The 18,367-nt window shown below is 47.5% G+C and overlaps 1 protein-coding gene across 1 annotated transcript in view; it reads left to right on the top strand.

Annotated features, from left to right (window-relative positions):
* Positions 1 to 18,367, top strand: part of LAMA3 (laminin subunit alpha 3) — a 244,789-nt gene that overhangs the window by 155,032 nt on the left and 71,390 nt on the right. The window contains exon 36 of the mRNA XM_073679182.1: positions 16,662 to 16,802. Within this exon, the coding sequence (XP_073535283.1) occupies positions 16,662 to 16,802 (141 nt within the window). The remainder of the gene's footprint in view (positions 1 to 16,661; positions 16,803 to 18,367) is intronic.

Genomic DNA, 18,367 nt, shown 5'->3' with positions numbered 1-18,367 from the left:
TTTGAAAATACCCCTTTAACATCATGATACAACAGCTTGGCACCTTCATTGGCCATAGAGAATAATTATATTATTTTATTTTGTGTATTTCAAGGTTTGAGAGCTTCTGATCATCAGAAGAAGACCATAATTTGCTATCCATTGTACTTCAGCCACGTGGGTGTATTAGGCCTAAAAAAATTATTTATATATGGTTAGCTCTAAAGTACCTCTCCAGTGATTTTTTTTTGCCCCTTTATTAAGTATCATTGTGAAGACTCGGGGTCTTCCGTGGATGTAATGCTACTCAGACAACACAGGGTGAGGGTAAAACAGCGTGGCAATACTTTATTGAACCACAAAGCGGACGATAAACACACAGAACAGTCCCATCAAGTACCCAAGATGGTACAACATTACACAGTCTCACCCTTCCTTCTCCGCCCTCCTGGGATAGAACAGCTGCGACTTTGGAGACTTCCAGGGCCGACTACCTTAACCAGTGGCCCCCCCTCTTCTGGCAGGCCCCCACAGAGAGGAGGTAGCGGTAAGCTTAGGAAGCTAGCAGTCCTTCGAGATACAAGGCCAGGAGACCCAAGGGTCCCACCCTGGCCTCTCTGAGAGTTTTCCACGGAGCCAGGCGACTGGGGGGTCCCTCCTGGCAACTCCAAATGACTCCATGGGTTCTAGGCGACTGTAGGTCCTAGCAACCCCAAAACAACATATCCATGGTGCCAGGTGATTTCTTCGTCCTCTCCTGGACTCCCCAAAATGTATCCATGTCTCTCTGATGGTTAATGGAGCAGACCGAATCTTTTCAGTCAGGGCCGGTACCCCTAGGCTAGAATCATATAGAATTCAAATCTGTGTCTCTTTGGATGCCATGCAATCTATCTGCTGTCCTGAAGGATGTCCCTATTCTTCTTCTAAAGTCTTTTTGCTGTTCCTTGATTCTCTGTTCCAAGTCTCATTCTGTCTCCAGCACTACAGACATCCCTGTTTATATTTACATCTGTGTGAGGTCATCAGTCACAGGTAAGAGGTAAAGGTTCAGGGCTCACCAGGTCTCATTGTTTCAGCTAATCAATTTACATAGTTGGTATCACAGGGGCTATTGTAAGTAAACTTTCAGCTGACTTAGTACAATTTGTCATTAGCATAGTAAACACGATTGTTTCCAAAGGACTAGAATTCAACATTCATGGTTATATAAATACTGGTCTGTTTTATTGATCAGACACAAATACACTGTTAGAACCCTCCTGTTTGTTTTTTCCATCTTGTGTTTTGCGGTCACGTGACCATCTGCCTTTATATTCCAGCTCCGTCCTTCTGGCTGTGCTGGACTTCAGTGTTTGACTGTTTCTCTAGCCTGGTGCTTCTGTGCCTTTCTCTGTCAGTTCACTTGGTCCTTCTGGAACCTCTAGTACCTTTTGTCAGTTTGTCTTTTTGTGTTCTGCAACAACTTCTCTGTTCAGGAGGTGTCCCATTTTTGTCCCAGTCCTTAGTTCTTTTAGGGACCCCTCCCTTAATGCTATAGGTCTTCGATCAGACTAGCCGAGGACTAAGGCGGGTCTGTTCGCTAGGAACAGGCAGCCCGCTACATCGTAGGGATTCAGCTTAGTCTTACTGTAGGGACAGCTTTCCCCTATCTTTCCTTAGTACATGTTGCAGATCATAACATACACAAAGATAATAGGTCCAAAAATGATCTCTACAAATGTTTTTATGAGGATTTGAATAAAGCAATAATTTTTTTAAACATTAAGAAGATGTGCTGGACATTTTTGGATCAATCTTGCATGTGACTTGGACCCTTTTCCCTGCACCTTTGTGGATAACTGCACCTGCTGTGGACAATTTAAGGGTGAGTTGATAAAAAAAAAACTTTTTTTCTTATATTACAAAGATAATAGGGTATTTCTCTTGGATTAACAAATCTAAACGTCTGGTTTATTACGATTTTACTCTATATAGTCGCAACCATGTATGTAAGTGCCATGAAGATAGTAACATACTCACTGGTCGCTGCCGTCTCCCAGTTTCAGCGGTGCTCTGGTCCGCTCCAGTACCACGTGACATTATCTGTAACCTATCGGATCACTGTGTGGAATGAAGGATACTCTCTCAATGTTTGTCTTTTAGACTCAGGATGAGGCTCTCTAGTCTCGTTCTGATACTCATGGATTTGCATTCATAAAATGCAAAAAGCGACTTCCGCTCCAAACAGCAACTACAGTGTGATTTGACAGGTCACAAATGCAGTCACGAGGTGCAGGAACGGGCATGAAACAGCGACCAGTGAGTATACCACTACCTTCATGACACTTGCACACGATATAAAACAAAGGGGGGAAAAAAAATTCCTGGAGGGGTACTTTATATATGGAAAATGTGATTCAGAAAATAGAATGATCCGAATGATAAGATTTATCATGCCATTTACTTTTATGTATTTTAAGATGCCAACTACTTGTTCTAAACTGGTGATAATTCTATCAAGCCTATGTGTTAGGTAACATACCAAAGCTAGATAAGCTAAACCAACATGCATAATAAACAGCTGAAAAGGCAAATAAATATTCACAATCATTTACTAACTAGCTTGCCAAAGCAAAGCCTGGTGTCTCATATGGTGTACAGTATAGTCTGCATCTGTTTGATGAATGTAGAATCGGACTCAGTCATTTCTATGGTGAGTTAGTTTTGGGATTAATTAAAATTAATGCTGATAAGCTTGAGCTAACATTTCTCCACCAGAACATAGGAATGATTGGGGGCGTCATAGGTGAAACCTTCTCAACTCCTTTGGCATCAGCAGCGGTGAACCCTGAAGGCTGACGCAGGGAATACAAGGCTTCATGCTCTTGATTGTGACAATAGTCAGGGAAAATACTGTTCACAGAATAACTATTATTGCAACGTATACAAAAAACAGACAGCAGGGGGCGCTCACCTCCTCCTCTCTACTTCCTACAACATATTCCTTGGAGAGATTGCATCTGGATAGGTTCCTCAACTCTCAAGAATGAATATCAGTGTTCTGCAACCTGTGGTTCTGAAGTGTCAATGAAATCACACTTCCAAGTCGTCCCTGACATCAAGCAGCCTGGACCTCCATTGATGCTATCATTATGATATGTCAAAAAAACCTCCTCATAGGCGTGTTCTCAAGTTTAAAAGTTATCCCCTAGCCGCAGGATAGGGGATACGTTTCCAGTCGCTGGAGGTCCGACCACCGTGGGCCTTGCCGATCCCCAGAAGAAGAGCCCCAGCCGAATGTATCAGAGGTCGATTATGCGCATCACCGCTCCATTTATTCTTAATGGGAGCACCAGCTGATCTTTGGCACTCCTATTAGAATGAATGGAGGCAGTGCGCATGATCGACCTCTGCTCCATTCAGCCTGGCTCTTCAGAGCCCATGTTCTCGGGACCAATGGGGGCTACAGCAGTCATACCCCCAGTGATCGGAAAGTTACACCCTATCCTATGGATAGGAAATAACTTTCAAACTTAAGAACATTCCTTTAAATGTAATATTTTTTATAGTGCCTACGATATAGCATAAAAGTGATCAACAGCATCCACCACTGACTTGAGAACAGGACTGTGGAGTTGGTAAGCCAAACCACCTACTCCACAATTTCCCTGACTTCCAACTCCGACTTCACAGCACGGCCTCACTACTGAGCATGTACATAAAGTGCAGCACAGATTCATCTCACTGCCTCACTACTGAGCGTGTACATAAAGTGCAGCACAGATTCATCTCACTGCCTTACAACTGATCATGTACATAAAGTGCAGCACAGATTCATCTCACTACTGAGCATGTACATAAAGTGCAGCACAGATTCATCTCACTACTGAGCATGTACATAAAGTGCAGCACAGACTCATCTCACTGCCTCACTACTGAGCATGTACATAAAGTGCAGCACAGATTCATCTCACTGCCTCACTACTGAGCGTGTACATAAAGTGCAGCACAGATTCATCTCACTGCCTCACTACTGAGCATGTACATAAAGTGCAGCACAGATTCATCTCACTGCCTCACTATTGAGCATGTACATAAAGTGCAGCACAGATTCATCTCACTGCCTCACTACTGAGCATGTACACAAAGTGCAGCACAGATTCATCTCACTGCCTCACTACTGAGCGTGTACATAAAGTGCAGCACAGATTCATCTCACTGCCTCACTACTGAGCGTGTACATAAAGTGCAGCACAGATTCATCTCACTGCCTCACTACTGAGCATGTACATAAAGTGCAGCACAGATTCATCTCACTGCCTCACTATTGAGCATGTACATAAAGTGCAGCACAGATTCATCTCACTGCCTCACTACTGAGCATGTACACAAAGTGCAGCACAGATTCATCTCACTGCCTCACTACTGAGCGTGTACATAAAGTGCTGCACAGATTCATCTCACTACTGAGCGTGTACATAAAGTGCAGCACAGATTCATCTCACTGTCTCACTACTGAGCATGTACATAAAGTGCAGCACAGATTCATCTCACTACTGAGCATGTACATAAAGTGCAGCACAGATTTATCTCACTGCCTCACTACTGAGCATGTACATAACGTGCAGCACAGATTCATCTCACTGCCTCACTACTGAGCATGTACATAAAGTGCAGCACAGATTCATCTCACTGCCTCACTACTGAGCATGTACATAACGTGCAGCACAGATTCATCTCACTGCCTCACTATTGAGCATGTACATAAAGTGCAGCACAGATTCATCTCACTGCCTCACTACTGAGCATGTACACAAAGTGCAGCACAGATTCATCTCACTGCCTCACTACTGAGCGTGTACATAAAGTGCTGCACAGATTCATCTCACTACTGAGCGTGTACATAAAGTGCAGCACAGATTCATCTCACTGTGTCACTACTGAGCATGTACATAAAGTGCAGCACAGATTCATCTCACTACTGAGCATGTACATAAAGTGCAGCACAGATTCATCTCACTGCCTCACTACTGAGCATGTACATAACGTGCAGCACAGATTCATCTCACTGCCTCACTACTGAGCATGTACATAAAGTGCAGCACAGATTCATCTCACTGCCTCACTACTGAGCATGTACATAACGTGCAGCACAGATTCATCTCACTGCCTCACTACTGAGCGTGTACATAAAGTGCAGCACCGATTCATCTCACTGCCTCATTACTGAGCATGTACATAAAGTGCAGCACAGATTCATCTCACTACTGAGCATGTACATAAAGTGCTGCACAGATTCATCTCACTACTGAGCGTGTACATAAAGTGCAGCACAGATTCATCTCACTGCCTCACTACTGAGCATGTACATAAAGTGCAGCACAGATTGATCTCACTACTGAGCATGTACATAAAGTGCAGCACAGATTCATCTCACTGCCTCACTACTGAGCATGTACATAACGTGCAGCACAGATTCATCTCACTGCCTCACTACTGAGCATGTACATAAAGTGCAGCACAGATTCATCTCACTGCCTCACTACTGAGCATGTACATAACGTGCAGCACAGATTCATCTCACTGCCTCACTACTGAGCGTGTACATAAAGTGCAGCACCGATTCATCTCACTGCCTCATTACTGAGCATGTATGTAACGGGTCTGGGAGGCGGAACCTCTGGGCTACTATACAAGGGAGCGGTCCTTGTAAGGGAGCGGGTGGCGACCAGGCAGGCAGTCACAGCAGGTGACCGGGACAGTCTCTGGGTGTACGGGCAGGAGGTCACGGCAAGTGATCAGGGCAGTCTCTGGAAGAACGGGCTGGAGGTCACGGCGAGTGACCGGGGCAGTCTCTGGAAGAACGGGCTGGAGGTCACGGCAAGCGACCGGGGCAGTCTCTAGGTAAAGGGTAGGTACGACCTGTGATGGCTGAACCTCCAGGTAGGCTAGCAAGGCAGATGGAGGATGTGTGCTCCCAGGTGAGCAAGCGAGAGTCTCTGGAATAGCTGGTGGTCCCAGCACGTGACAGCGGAACCCCCGGGCAGGCAAGCAGGCAGGTAGCAGAGAAGCGCTCCCAGGTGAGCGGGCAAGAGTCTGGAATAGCTGGTGGTCACAGCACGTGACAGCGGAGCCTCCGGGCAGGCAAGCAGGCAGGTAGCGGAGAAGCGCTCCCAGGTGAGCGGGCAAGAGTCTGGAATAGCTGGTGGTCACAGCACGTGACAGCGGAGCCTCCGGGCAGGCAAGCAGGCAGGTAGCGGAGAAGCGCTCCCAGGTGAGCGGGCAAGCTGGTCCATAGACAGACTGACCGGAGTTGTAAGGCAGACCGTCGGACCTCAGGCAAGCAGGCAGGTAGCTGATGTGCGCTCCCAGGTGAGCGGGCAAGTTGGTCCTTAGACAGACTGACCGGAGTTGTAAGGCAGACCGTCGGACCTCAGGCAGGCAGGCAGGTAACAGGAAATCAGGCAGGATTAGGACAGCAAGCTGGCAGGAATCTGGCAGGTAACTGGCAACGGGACCTGAGGGCTGAAGCAGAGTAGAACGGTGCAACAACATTGCTCGGGCACCTCCATTTTGGAGGAGGTGCCTTATATATGGTAAAGTCCTCCGGCCATTGGCCGGGGACTCCTTAGGACGGCGCGCGCGGCCCCTTTAAGAGGGAGGGAGGGCGCGCGCGCGCGCCCTAAGCACAGTGGCCGGGAAGGAGCGCGCGCTGCCAGCAGAGCGGGAGAGGGACGCCGGGCACGGAGCAGAGCGGTGAGGGGAACAGCGTCCCTGCCTAGCAGAGGGCAGGGACGCCGGCACTACAGTACCCCCCCCTTTAGGCCCCCCCTTTTTTAGGCCAGATAGAAATTTAGCTAGGATAAGAGGGGCATGGATGTTCTCCCGGGGCTCCCACGTTCTCTCCTCAGGACCAAACCCCTTCCAATCTACCAGAAAAAAGGTCTTTCCTCTTACCCTTTTGGTGGCAAGAATGTTCTCTACCTCAAACTCGTCCTCAGCAGAAACCGGAGCAGGAGGCGTACCTGTAGACTTGGAAAAAGAGTTAAGCACCACGGGTTTGAGGAGAGATACATGGAAGGAGTTAGGGATCCGTAAGTTGGCCGGGAGTTTCAATTTATAGGCCACCGGGTTGATCTGACTGATGACCTCCAGAGGACCGATGAACCGAGGCCCTAACTTGTAAGAAGGTATCTTGAGTCGAACATATTTAGATGAGAGCCAGACTTTATCTCCTGGACGAAATTGTGGAGGATCCAGGCGTTTTTTGTCAGCGTGTCTTTTCATACGCTCGGATGACAGAAGGAGTGCGGACCGGGTACTCTCCCATATGGAGGAAAATTTGCTAACGAGAGATTCCGCAGCCGGGTTGTCCACAGAGGTGGAGACAGGAAAAGGAATCCGAGGATGCTGACCAAAGACTACAAAAAACGGGGATTTGGAGGAGGATTCGCTCTCGTGATTATTATAAGAGAACTCGGCCCATGGTAGGAGATCCACCCAGTCAGAATGGTGGGCATTAACGAAGTGCCGGAGGTAACTGGTCAGGTTCTGATTGATCCGCTCCACTTGACCATTGGACTGTGGGTGGTAAGCGGAAGAGAAGTCCAGGGTGACGTCTAGTAGTTTACAAGTGGCTCTCCAGAAACGTGAGGTGAACTGTACCCCACGATCCGACACGATGTGGAGGGGCAGGCCATGAAGACGGAAGATGTGGCGGATAAAGTCTTTAGCCAGCTCGGGTGCAGACGGAAGGCCAGGCAGGGGAATAAAGTGAGCCATCTTGGAAAAGCGGTCAGCGACCACCCAAATGACCGTACAACCAGCAGAGACGGGGAGATCAGTTATAAAGTCCATTGCTATATGCTGCCAGGGGGCAGCAGGTACAGGAAGCGGAAGGAGGCGTCCGGCTGGCAGATGTCTCGGGACTTTGTTGCGGGCGCAGGACACACAGGCAGAAACAAAGTCTATTATGTCCTTGTGCAGGGTAGGCCACCAATAGTGCCGGGCAATAAGCTGGAGGGTCTTTTTTTGACCGGCGTGGCCAGCTAGTTTAGACGAATGGCCCCAGTGTAGGATCTTCTCCCGATCAGGTACTGAAACAAACGTCTTACCGGGAGGGAGACGATTTAGACTCACGGGAGCCACCTGCATTACTCTGGCGGGATCGATGATATGTTTAGGTTCTTCCTCGAGATCGGACACCAGAAAGGATCGGGACAAGGCGTCTGCTTTGACGTTTTTGTCAGCCGGGCGAAAATGAAGAACAAAATCAAAGCGAGCAAAAAACAAGGACCACCGGGCTTGGCGCGGGTTAAGTCTCTGGGCATGCTGGAGGTAAGCCAAGTTCTTGTGGTCAGTGTAAATTATTACCGGATGAAGAGCCCCCTCGAGTAGGTAACGCCACTCCTCCAACGCCAGCTTGATGGCCAATAACTCTCGGTCTCCTATGGAATAGTTGCGCTCAGAAGAGGAGAAGAGTTTGGAGAAGAAGCCACAAGTTACCATTCTCCCGGAAGATGATTTTTGAGTAAGTACCGCTCCGGCTCCAGAGGAGGAGGCGTCAACTTCCAGGAAGAACTGCTTGTTGCCGTCCGGGCGATGCAGCACCGGGGCGGAAGAGAAGGCCTGTTTTAGGGAAAGAAAGGCCTCCTCTGCTTCGGGCGGCCACTCTTTGGGATTAGTACCCTTACGGGTGAGCGCGGAAATTGGGGCAGTCCGGGAAGAGAAGTGCGGGATGAAGAGGCGGTAATAGTTGGCGAAGCCCAGGAACCGTTGAATAGCCTTCAACCCCTCTGGTCGGGGCCATTTCTCGATGGCAGACAGTTTCTCAGGATCCATTTGTAGGCCGGTCTGAGAGATAATGTAGCCCAGAAACGGAAGCGAGGTCTGCTCAAAGAGGCACTTCTCATATTTAGCGTAGAGATGGTTCTGCCTGAGCCTGAGCAGGACCTGACGAACATCCCTCCGGTGAGTCTGGAGATCCGGAGAGAAGACCAAGATGTCGTCCAGGTACACCACTACGCAGGAGTAGAGAAGGTCCCGGAAGATGTCATTGACCAACTCTTGAAAGACGGCAGGAGCGTTACAGAGGCCAAAGGGCATTACCAGATATTCATAGTGGCCGTCCCGGGTGTTGAATGCCGTCTTCCATTCATCCCCCTGACGGATACGAACCAGGTTGTACGCCCCACGGAGGTCCAGTTTGGTGAAGATTCTAGCCCCCCTCAGACGATCAAATAACTCCGGAATGAGCGGAAGGGGGTACTTATTCTTCACCGTGATCTGGTTAAGGCCTCTATAGTCTATACAGGGACGGAGAGAGCCGTCCTTCTTTTTGACGAAAAAGAAGCCTGCTCCCGCCGGGGAGGTAGATTTCCGGATGAATCCCCTGGCCAGATTCTCCTCAATATATTCGGACATCGACCGGGTCTCAGCAGCGGATAATGGATAAATACGCCCACGGGGAGGAGAAGTACCAGGTAACAGGTCGATAGGGCAGTCGTATGGTCTATGAGGGGGTAGTGTCTCTGCCTCCTTTTTATTAAAGACATCAGCATAAGACCAATAAGGAATCGGAAGTCCAGGTAGATTAGCTGGGGTAGGAGAAGGACGGACGGGATGAACGGGAACCAGACAGGTCTTATGGCAGCCCTGTCCCCAGCGAAGGACTTCTCCGGTCTGCCAGTCAAGAACGGGTGCATGTTTCTGGAGCCAAGGTAGGCCTAGCAAGAGGGCGTGAGAGAGTCCAGGCAGAACATGGAAGGAGATACTTTCAGAATGCAGCATTCCCACCTGCAGAGTAATGGATTCGGTGATGAGTTGGATGGGGCGTGGTAAGAGACCCCCATCCACGGCAGCAACAGACAAGGGTACAGCCAGAGGTTTGGTGGGGATGCAGTATTTCTCTACCAGGGACTGTGAAATAAGATTCCCGGCTGCTCCAGAGTCCAGTTGGGCTAGTTCGAAATAACGGTTCTCCCCGTAGATGATTGAAACTGACAACAGCAGGGATGGAGAGGATTTATTCTTGTCTAGGTGGACCTCTCTGAGCGAACCTAGACACAGGCGTTTCCCGACCTCTCCGGGCAGGCACGGATCCGGTGCTCCTTACTGCCACAGTAGAAGCAGGTCCCCTCGGCACGGCGTAAGTCCTGACGGGTCTTGACCATCTTGGTCTGGTCGACCTGCATAGGCTCAGGAGGGTGTACCTGGTTAGAGACAGAAGGAGTGACGGGTTTCTGAAAAGTAGGAGCTAGACGTGGTAACCTCCTCTCACGGGTGACCTCTCTGGCACGCTCCTGGAACCGTAGGTCAATCCGGGTGGCAAGAGTTATTAAGTCATCGAGAGTGGTAGGAATGTCCCGACCGGCAAGTTCATCTTTAATACGGCCGGACAGACCCTCCCAGAAGACGGAAACCAGAGCGTCGTTATCCCAGGCCAGCTCCGAGGCAAGGGTACGGAACCGTATGGCATATTGGCCCACGGTGAGACTTTCCTGACGGAGGCGTAGCAACGATGATGCGGATGAGGTCTTCCGTCCGGGTTCGTCGAAGACTTTCCGGAAAGCCGTGAGAAAAGCAGGCAAGTTGGACACCAGGGGGTCTCCTCTCTCCCATAGAGGATTTAGCCAGGCCAGGGCCTCCCCGGTGAGATGGGACATGATGAATGCAATTTTGGCTCGGTCGGAGTTAAACTGGTGGGACAATAGTTCAAAGTGCAGGGTGCACTGATTTATGAAGCCCCGAGCCTGGGCTGAGTCGCCTCCGAAGCGAGGAGGTGCAGAAAGCCGAGGTCCGGGGTAGGATATCATGGTGTTAGTGGACAGCGGAGCTGCCGGATTGCGAGACATGGCACTGGCGGAGGTTGTTGGTGGAACAGTCAGAGTGTCCAGGCGAGTATTGACATTCCGCAGGTGACCCAGGATGGACTCCTGTTGGGACCTTTGACGGGACAGTTCATGACACAGGTCCGAGAGCGAGGGAGCTTGGGTGCCACCGGGTTCCATGGCCCGAGCAAACTGTAACGGGTCTGGGAGGCGGAACCTCTGGGCTACTATACAAGGGAGCGGTCCTTGTAAGGGAGCGGGTGGCGACCAGGCAGGCAGTCACAGCAGGTGACCGGGACAGTCTCTGGGTGTACGGGCAGGAGGTCACGGCAAGTGATCAGGGCAGTCTCTGGAAGAACGGGCTGGAGGTCACGGCGAGTGACCGGGGCAGTCTCTGGAAGAACGGGCTGGAGGTCACGGCAAGCGACCGGGGCAGTCTCTAGGTAAAGGGTAGGTACGACCTGTGATGGCTGAACCTCCAGGTAGGCTAGCAAGGCAGATGGAGGATGTGTGCTCCCAGGTGAGCAAGCGAGAGTCTCTGGAATAGCTGGTGGTCCCAGCACGTGACAGCGGAACCCCCGGGCAGGCAAGCAGGCAGGTAGCGGAGAAGCGCTCCCAGGTGAGCGGGCAAGAGTCTGGAATAGCTGGTGGTCACAGCACGTGACAGCGGAGCCTCCGGGCAGGCAAGCAGGCAGGTAGCGGAGAAGCGCTCCCAGGTGAGCGGGCAAGAGTCTGGAATAGCTGGTGGTCACAGCACGTGACAGCGGAGCCTCCGGGCAGGCAAGCAGGCAGGTAGCGGAGAAGCGCTCCCAGGTGAGCGGGCAAGCTGGTCCATAGACAGACTGACCGGAGTTGTAAGGCAGACCGTCGGACCTCAGGCAAGCAGGCAGGTAGCTGATGTGCGCTCCCAGGTGAGCGGGCAAGTTGGTCCTTAGACAGACTGACCGGAGTTGTAAGGCAGACCGTCGGACCTCAGGCAGGCAGGCAGGTAACAGGAAATCAGGCAGGATTAGGACAGCAAGCTGGCAGGAATCTGGCAGGTAACTGGCAGGTAACTGGCAACGGGACCTGAGGGCTGAAGCAGAGTAGAACGGTGCAACAACATTGCTCGGGCACCTCCATTTTGGAGGAGGTGCCTTATATATGGTAAAGTCCTCCGGCCATTGGCCGGGGACTCCTTAGGACGGCGCGCGCGGCCCCTTTAAGAGGGAGGGAGGGCGCGCGCGCGCGCCCTAAGCACAGTGGCCGGGAAGGAGCGCGCGCTGCCAGCAGAGCGGGAGAGGGACGCCGGGCACGGAGCAGAGCGGTGAGGGGAACAGCGTCCCTGCCTAGCAGAGGGCAGGGACGCCGGCACTACAATGTACATAAAGTGCAGCACAGATTCATCTCACTACTGAGCATGTACATAAAGTGCAGCACAGATTCATCTCACTACTGAGCATGTACATAAAGTGCAGCACAGATTCATCTCACTGCCTCACTACTGAGCATGTACAGTACAGACCAAAAGTTTAGACACACCTTCTCATTTAAAGATTTTTCTGTATTTTCATGACTATGAAAATTGTACATTCACACTAAAGGCATCAAAACTATGAATTAACACATGTGGAATTATATACTTAACAAAAAAGTGTGAAACAACTGAAAATATGTCTTATATTCTAGGTTCTTCAAAGTAGCCACCTTTTGCTTTGATGACTGCTTTGCACACTCTTGGCATTCTCTTGATGAGCTTCAAGAGGTAGTCACCGGAAATGGTCTTCCAACAATCTTGAAGGAGTTCCCAGAGATGCTTAGCACTTGTTGGCCTTTTTTCCTTCACTCTGCGGTCCAGCTCACCCCAAACCTTATCGATTGGGTTCAGGTCTGGTGACTGTGGAGGCCAGGTCATCTGGCATAGCACCCCATCACTCTCCTTCTTGGTCAAATAGCCCTAACACAGCCTGGAGGTGTGTTTGGGGTCATTGACCTGTTGAAAAATAAATGATGGTCCAACTAAACGCAAACCGGGTGGAATAGCATGCCGCTGCAAGATGCTGTGGTAGCCATGCTGGTTCAGTATGCCTTCAATTTTGAATAAATCCCCAACAGTGTCACCAGCAAAGCACCCCCACACCATCACACCTCCTCCTCCATGCTTCTCGGTGGGAACCAGGCATGTAGAGTCCATCCGTTCACCTTTTCTGCGTCGCACAAAGACACGGTGGTTGGAACCAAAGATCTCAAATTTGGACTCATCAGACCAAAGGACAGATTTCCACTGGTCTAATGCCCATTCCTTGTGTTCTTTAGCCCAAACAAGTCTCTTCTGCTTCTTGCCTGTCCTTAGCAGTGGTTTCCTAGCAGCTATTTTACCATGAAGGCCTGCTGCACAAAGTCTTCTCTTAACAGTTGTTGTAGAGATATGTCTGCTGCTAGAACTCTGTGTGGCATTGACCTGGTCTCTAATCTGAGCTGCTGTTAACCTGCGATTTCTGAGGCTGGTGACTCGGAGAAACTTATCCTCAGAAGCAGAGGTGACTCTTGGTCTTCCTTTCCTGGGGCGGTCCTCATGTGAGCCAGTTTTTTGTAGCGCTTGATGGTTTTTGCAACTGCACTTGGGGACACTTTCAAAGTTTTCCTAAATTTTCGGACTGACTGACCTTCATTTCTTAAAATAATGATGGCAACTTGTTTTTCTTTACTTAGCTGCTTTTTTCTTGCCATAATACAAATTCTAACAGCCTATTCAGTAGGACTATCAGCTGTGTATCCACCTCACTTCTACACAACACAACTGATGGTCCCAACCCCATTTATAAGGCAAGAAATCACACTTATTAAACCTGACAGGGCACACCTGTGAAGTGAAAACCATTTCCGGTGACTACCTCTTGAAGCTCATCAAGAGAATGCCAAGAGTGTGCAAAGCAGTCATCAAAGCAAAAGGTGGCTACTTTGAAGAACCTAGAATATAAGACATATTTTCAGTTGTTTCACACTTTTTTGTTAACTATATAATTCCACATGTGTTAATTCATAGTTTTTATGCCTTCAGTGTGAATGTACAATTTTCAAAGTCATGAAAATACAGAAAAATCTTTAAATGAGAAGGTGTGTCCAAACTTTTGGTCTGTACTGTACATAAAGTGCAGCACAGATTCATCTCACTACTGAGCATGTACATAAAGTGCAGCACAGATTCATCTCACTACTGAGCATGTACATAAAGCACAGCACAGATTCATCTCACTGCCTCACTACTGAGCATGTACATAAAGCGCAGCACAGATTCATCTCAATGCCTCACTACTGAGCATGTACATAAAGTGCAGCACAGATTCATCTCACTACTGAGCATGTACATAAAGTGCAGCACAGATTCATCTCACTGCCTCACTACTGTGCATGTACATAAAGTGCAGCACAGATCGATCTCAGTGCCTCACTACTGAACATGTACATAAAGTGCAGCACAGATTCATCTCACTGCCTCACTACTGAGCATGTACATAAAGTGCAGCACAGATTCATCTCACTGCCTCACTACTGAGCATGTACATAAAGTGCAGCACAGATTCATCTCACTACTGAGCATGTACATAAAGCGCAGCACAGATTCATCTCACTGCCTCACTACTGAGCATGTACATAAAGTGCAGAACAGATTCATCTCACTGCCTCACTACTGAGCGTGTGCATAAAGTGCAGCACAGATTCATCTCACTGCCTCACTACTGAGCATGTACATAAAGTGCAGCTCAGAGTCATCTCACTACCTTGCTACTGAGCATGTACATAAAGTGCAGCACAGATTCATCTCACTGCTTCACTACGGAGCATGTACATAAAGTGCAGCACAGATTCATCTCACTACTGAGCATGTACATAAAGTGAAGCACAGATTCATTTCACTGCCTCACTACTGAGCATGTACATAAAGTGTAGCACAGATTCCTCTCACTACTGAGCATGTACATAAAGTGCAGCACAGATTCATCTCACTACTGAGCATGTACATAAAGCACAGCACAGATTCATCTCACTGCCTCACTACTGAGCATGTACATAAAGCGCAGCACAGATTCATCTCACTGCCTCACTACTGAGCATGTACATAAAGTGCAGCACAGATCGATCTCATTGCCTCACTACTGAACATGTACATAAAGTGCAGCACAGATTCATCTCACTGCCTCACTACTGAGCATGTACATAAAGTGCAGCACAGATTCATCTCACTGCCTCACTACTGAGCATGTACATAAAGTGCAGCACAGATTCATCTCACTGCCTCACTACTGAGCTTGTACATAAAGTGCAGCACAGATTCATCTCACTGCCTCACTACTGAGCATGTACATAAAGTGCAGCTCAGATTCATCTCACTACCTCACTACTGAGCATGTACATAAAGTGCAGCACAGATTCATCTCACTACTGAGCATGTACATAAAGTGCAGCACAGATTCATCTCACTGCCTCACTACTGAGCATGTACATAAAGTGCAGCACAGATTCATCTCACTACTGAGCATGTACATAAAGTGCAGCACAGATTCATCTCACTACTGAGCGTGTACATAAAGTGCAGCACAGATTCATCTCACTACTGAGCATGTACATAAAGTGCAGCACAGATTCATCTCACTGCCTCACTACTGAGCATGTACATAAAGTGCAGCACAGATTCATCTCACTACTGAGCATGTACATAAAGTGCAGCACAGATTCATCTCACTGCCTCACTACTGAGCATGTACATAAAGTGCAGCACAGATTCATCTCACTGCCTCGCTACTGAGCATGTACATAAAGTGCAGCACAGATTCATCTCACTACTGAGCGTGTACATAAAGTGCAGCACAGATTCATCTCACTGCCTCACTACTGAGCATGTACATAAAGTGCAGCACAGATTCATCTCACTGCCTCACTATTGAGCATGTACATAAAGTGCAGCACAGATTCATCTCACTACTGAGCATGTACATAAAGTGCAGCACAGATTCATCTCAACTAAAAGCCGAGATCCCCAGATCAGGAACAGAACAGACATTTATAGGACATATCACAACTTTCCCAAATTCTTCTGAAAACATTTACAGCACATCCTGCATTGTACTACTGTACCCAATGTATTATATATTTTAGGAGTCGGAGTCGGTCCATTTTATACCGACTCCACCAAAATGGACACCAACTCTGACTCCAAGACTCAGACTCCACAGCCCTCCTAAAGACAAATCCTTATTTTCTCTATTTCATGAAATGCATCTTTTCTTATATGTGTAGCAAGAGCTGTCAGTAAACGCTGCATCCCATATTGCTGACTGTAGTGTATATATTGTATATTATAGTTATCAATTTACATTATCATTTCAATTTTCATTAATGGGTATTCTTGGATAGTGCTTGTAAATACAAAGTAATTTTGAAATTTCCAGCCATTCTTGAGATATTAGCATTTTTCTTTGTATACAGATTGTTACCTTGGAGACTGACAACTGACAAGAAAGATTAGCAAAACATATGCAGTGATACTCAGAAGGACATGCGAAGGGCTCAGCGCTTATCTATTGAGCTTGTAAGCACTGTTTTGAAGCTGGCTGGGAACGCTAGAGCACACCATTACCTCCTAATCCTGACCTGATTCAGCGCAGTGCTTACAAGCTGGACAGCAGCGGTGGCCGGTCTCCTAGGCAACAAGCTTTAAACAAAATGAAAGTGTTAATATCTCAAGTAAAGCTGTTAATTTTAATAAGCAGCAAATGGCAATATTGCTTGCATTTACTAGCACTATCTGACAATAACCATCTGTAAAGATGGGAATAACCCTTTGAGTCCACTTGAATTATAACTTTTTAAATATAACTTTCTTATATGCAGGAAAATACTGAAGGCTCAAGATGTGATGTATGTCGCAGTGGATCATTTTATTTTGACCCTTCAAATACCAAGGGCTGCATCAAATGCTTCTGTTTTGGAGCAACTGATATTTGCCATTCATCCAATAAACATAGGAAAAAGGTAAATTAAAGCAATTATTTTAAATGTTTATAGACTAAAAGTGAAAGATCTATTGTAGAAATTGAAAGTTCATATTTCTTTCAATATAAGAATTTGAAATAGTTCCAGATACATTGTACTTTGGTAAAACTGTTTAGGGCTTGACTGCTCATCTAGCACCGGGTAGAATACTTATAGAGATCTTAGCTGATCCTCAGACCGGATGACATCATTCCGTATAAACTAGTGACATAATCAAGTTACTGTAACTTCAAGTTTTAGCCTATCCCAAGGATGTCTGATATTCCTGGATTAGGAAAGACTTTCTTGTGGTTTGTGTTTTGTTTTATAGCAAATAAGTAAGAATTTATAGACTTCATGTGTTAAGGGATAGTGGAAGTGACTCATGAAAGTGTAAAGAGTTGTAACAACAGTAGCCGTGGTGGTCGGATTACTTGGGTTCTGCCCAGCAGCCAGTAGTTGTAAGTGGCTATAGGGCAAAAGTCATTTACTAATTCCAAAAAAAAGGGTTGGACCTAAAAAGAAAAAGAAAACTAAAAAGTACAAGTGGGTTTAGTAACGAGAACCAAATATACATGACTATTGTGGGTGATAATACTAAAAAGTCAGACCAGCTCATCCTAAACTTTTAGGTTCCGATTTAAAAGTCCAGACTGGACGTTGGGTTGTAAGCAGAAGGCACTTTATTTTTACCATAGAGGCCTTCACTAAGCTGCTAATGTACTTTATCATCATGTTTCAAAATCAAGCACCAAGTTTTTGAGCTTTGACAACAGAGTAAAAAGTGCAAGAACAGTGTAGATTAAAAACATATTTTTTCAAATTTTGATGAAGGGCATCAGGAAAATGTCATTTTTGTGACTGTATTGCTTCATTTATACAGCCAGAGAGGTAATGCGAGCACTGTCAATCAGCATAGGAGGAGGCGTGGAGGATTGTAATTAAAAGGGCTAAACAGTGAACTGAGAACTTGTCTACACCAAGGGTGCACCGAGGACTCCTCATTTACATTCTCTGGGGGCATGTCTCTAAGCTGCTATTTATTATTACCCTGTGAGCAACGCCCCCTTGGAAAAGAACATAGAAATTAGCACTAAATAAAAAAAGCTACAATCTCTGGAACTGAGTGGTGGAATTAAAAAAAAAAAAATGGAAAACTCCAGGAAGTAGTGTGAATAAAATAAGAGCAAAATCTTGGCACTTTTGTCTTAGTGACAGGTCCTTTTATGTATAAATGGATTGCTGGTGCGTCAGGATGTACACATGGGCTGTCCACCGCAGGAAGAAGAGAAGGCTATTCTCGCGGTGGTCTGTGCTCGTGTATATCCCGACGCACTAGCAATCAATCTATTGTAACCCGATCATTTACCTGACCAGGAGGGATAAAGTGCAGCAGACCACAGATGAGTGTACCGTCACACAATTGCAGTAACATTATCACCACCATATTACCACCTCACAAAAAGCCACCTAAACTCCCTCATTTATCCATAAGTATTAGACCACTTGTCCTTTTCTATTTACGCATGTGGCAAAATCACTTCTCATTCGGTTGCTACACTGTA

The sequence above is a fragment of the Phyllobates terribilis genome, unplaced genomic scaffold (assembly GCF_046119375.1).
Source record: "Phyllobates terribilis strain yellow unplaced genomic scaffold, ASM4611937v1 Scaffold_4__5_contigs__length_816908805, whole genome shotgun sequence".
NCBI lineage: Eukaryota > Metazoa > Chordata > Amphibia > Anura > Dendrobatidae > Phyllobates > Phyllobates terribilis.
The sequence above is the reverse complement of the archived record's forward strand: the minus strand, read 5'-3'. Positions and strand labels throughout refer to the sequence as shown.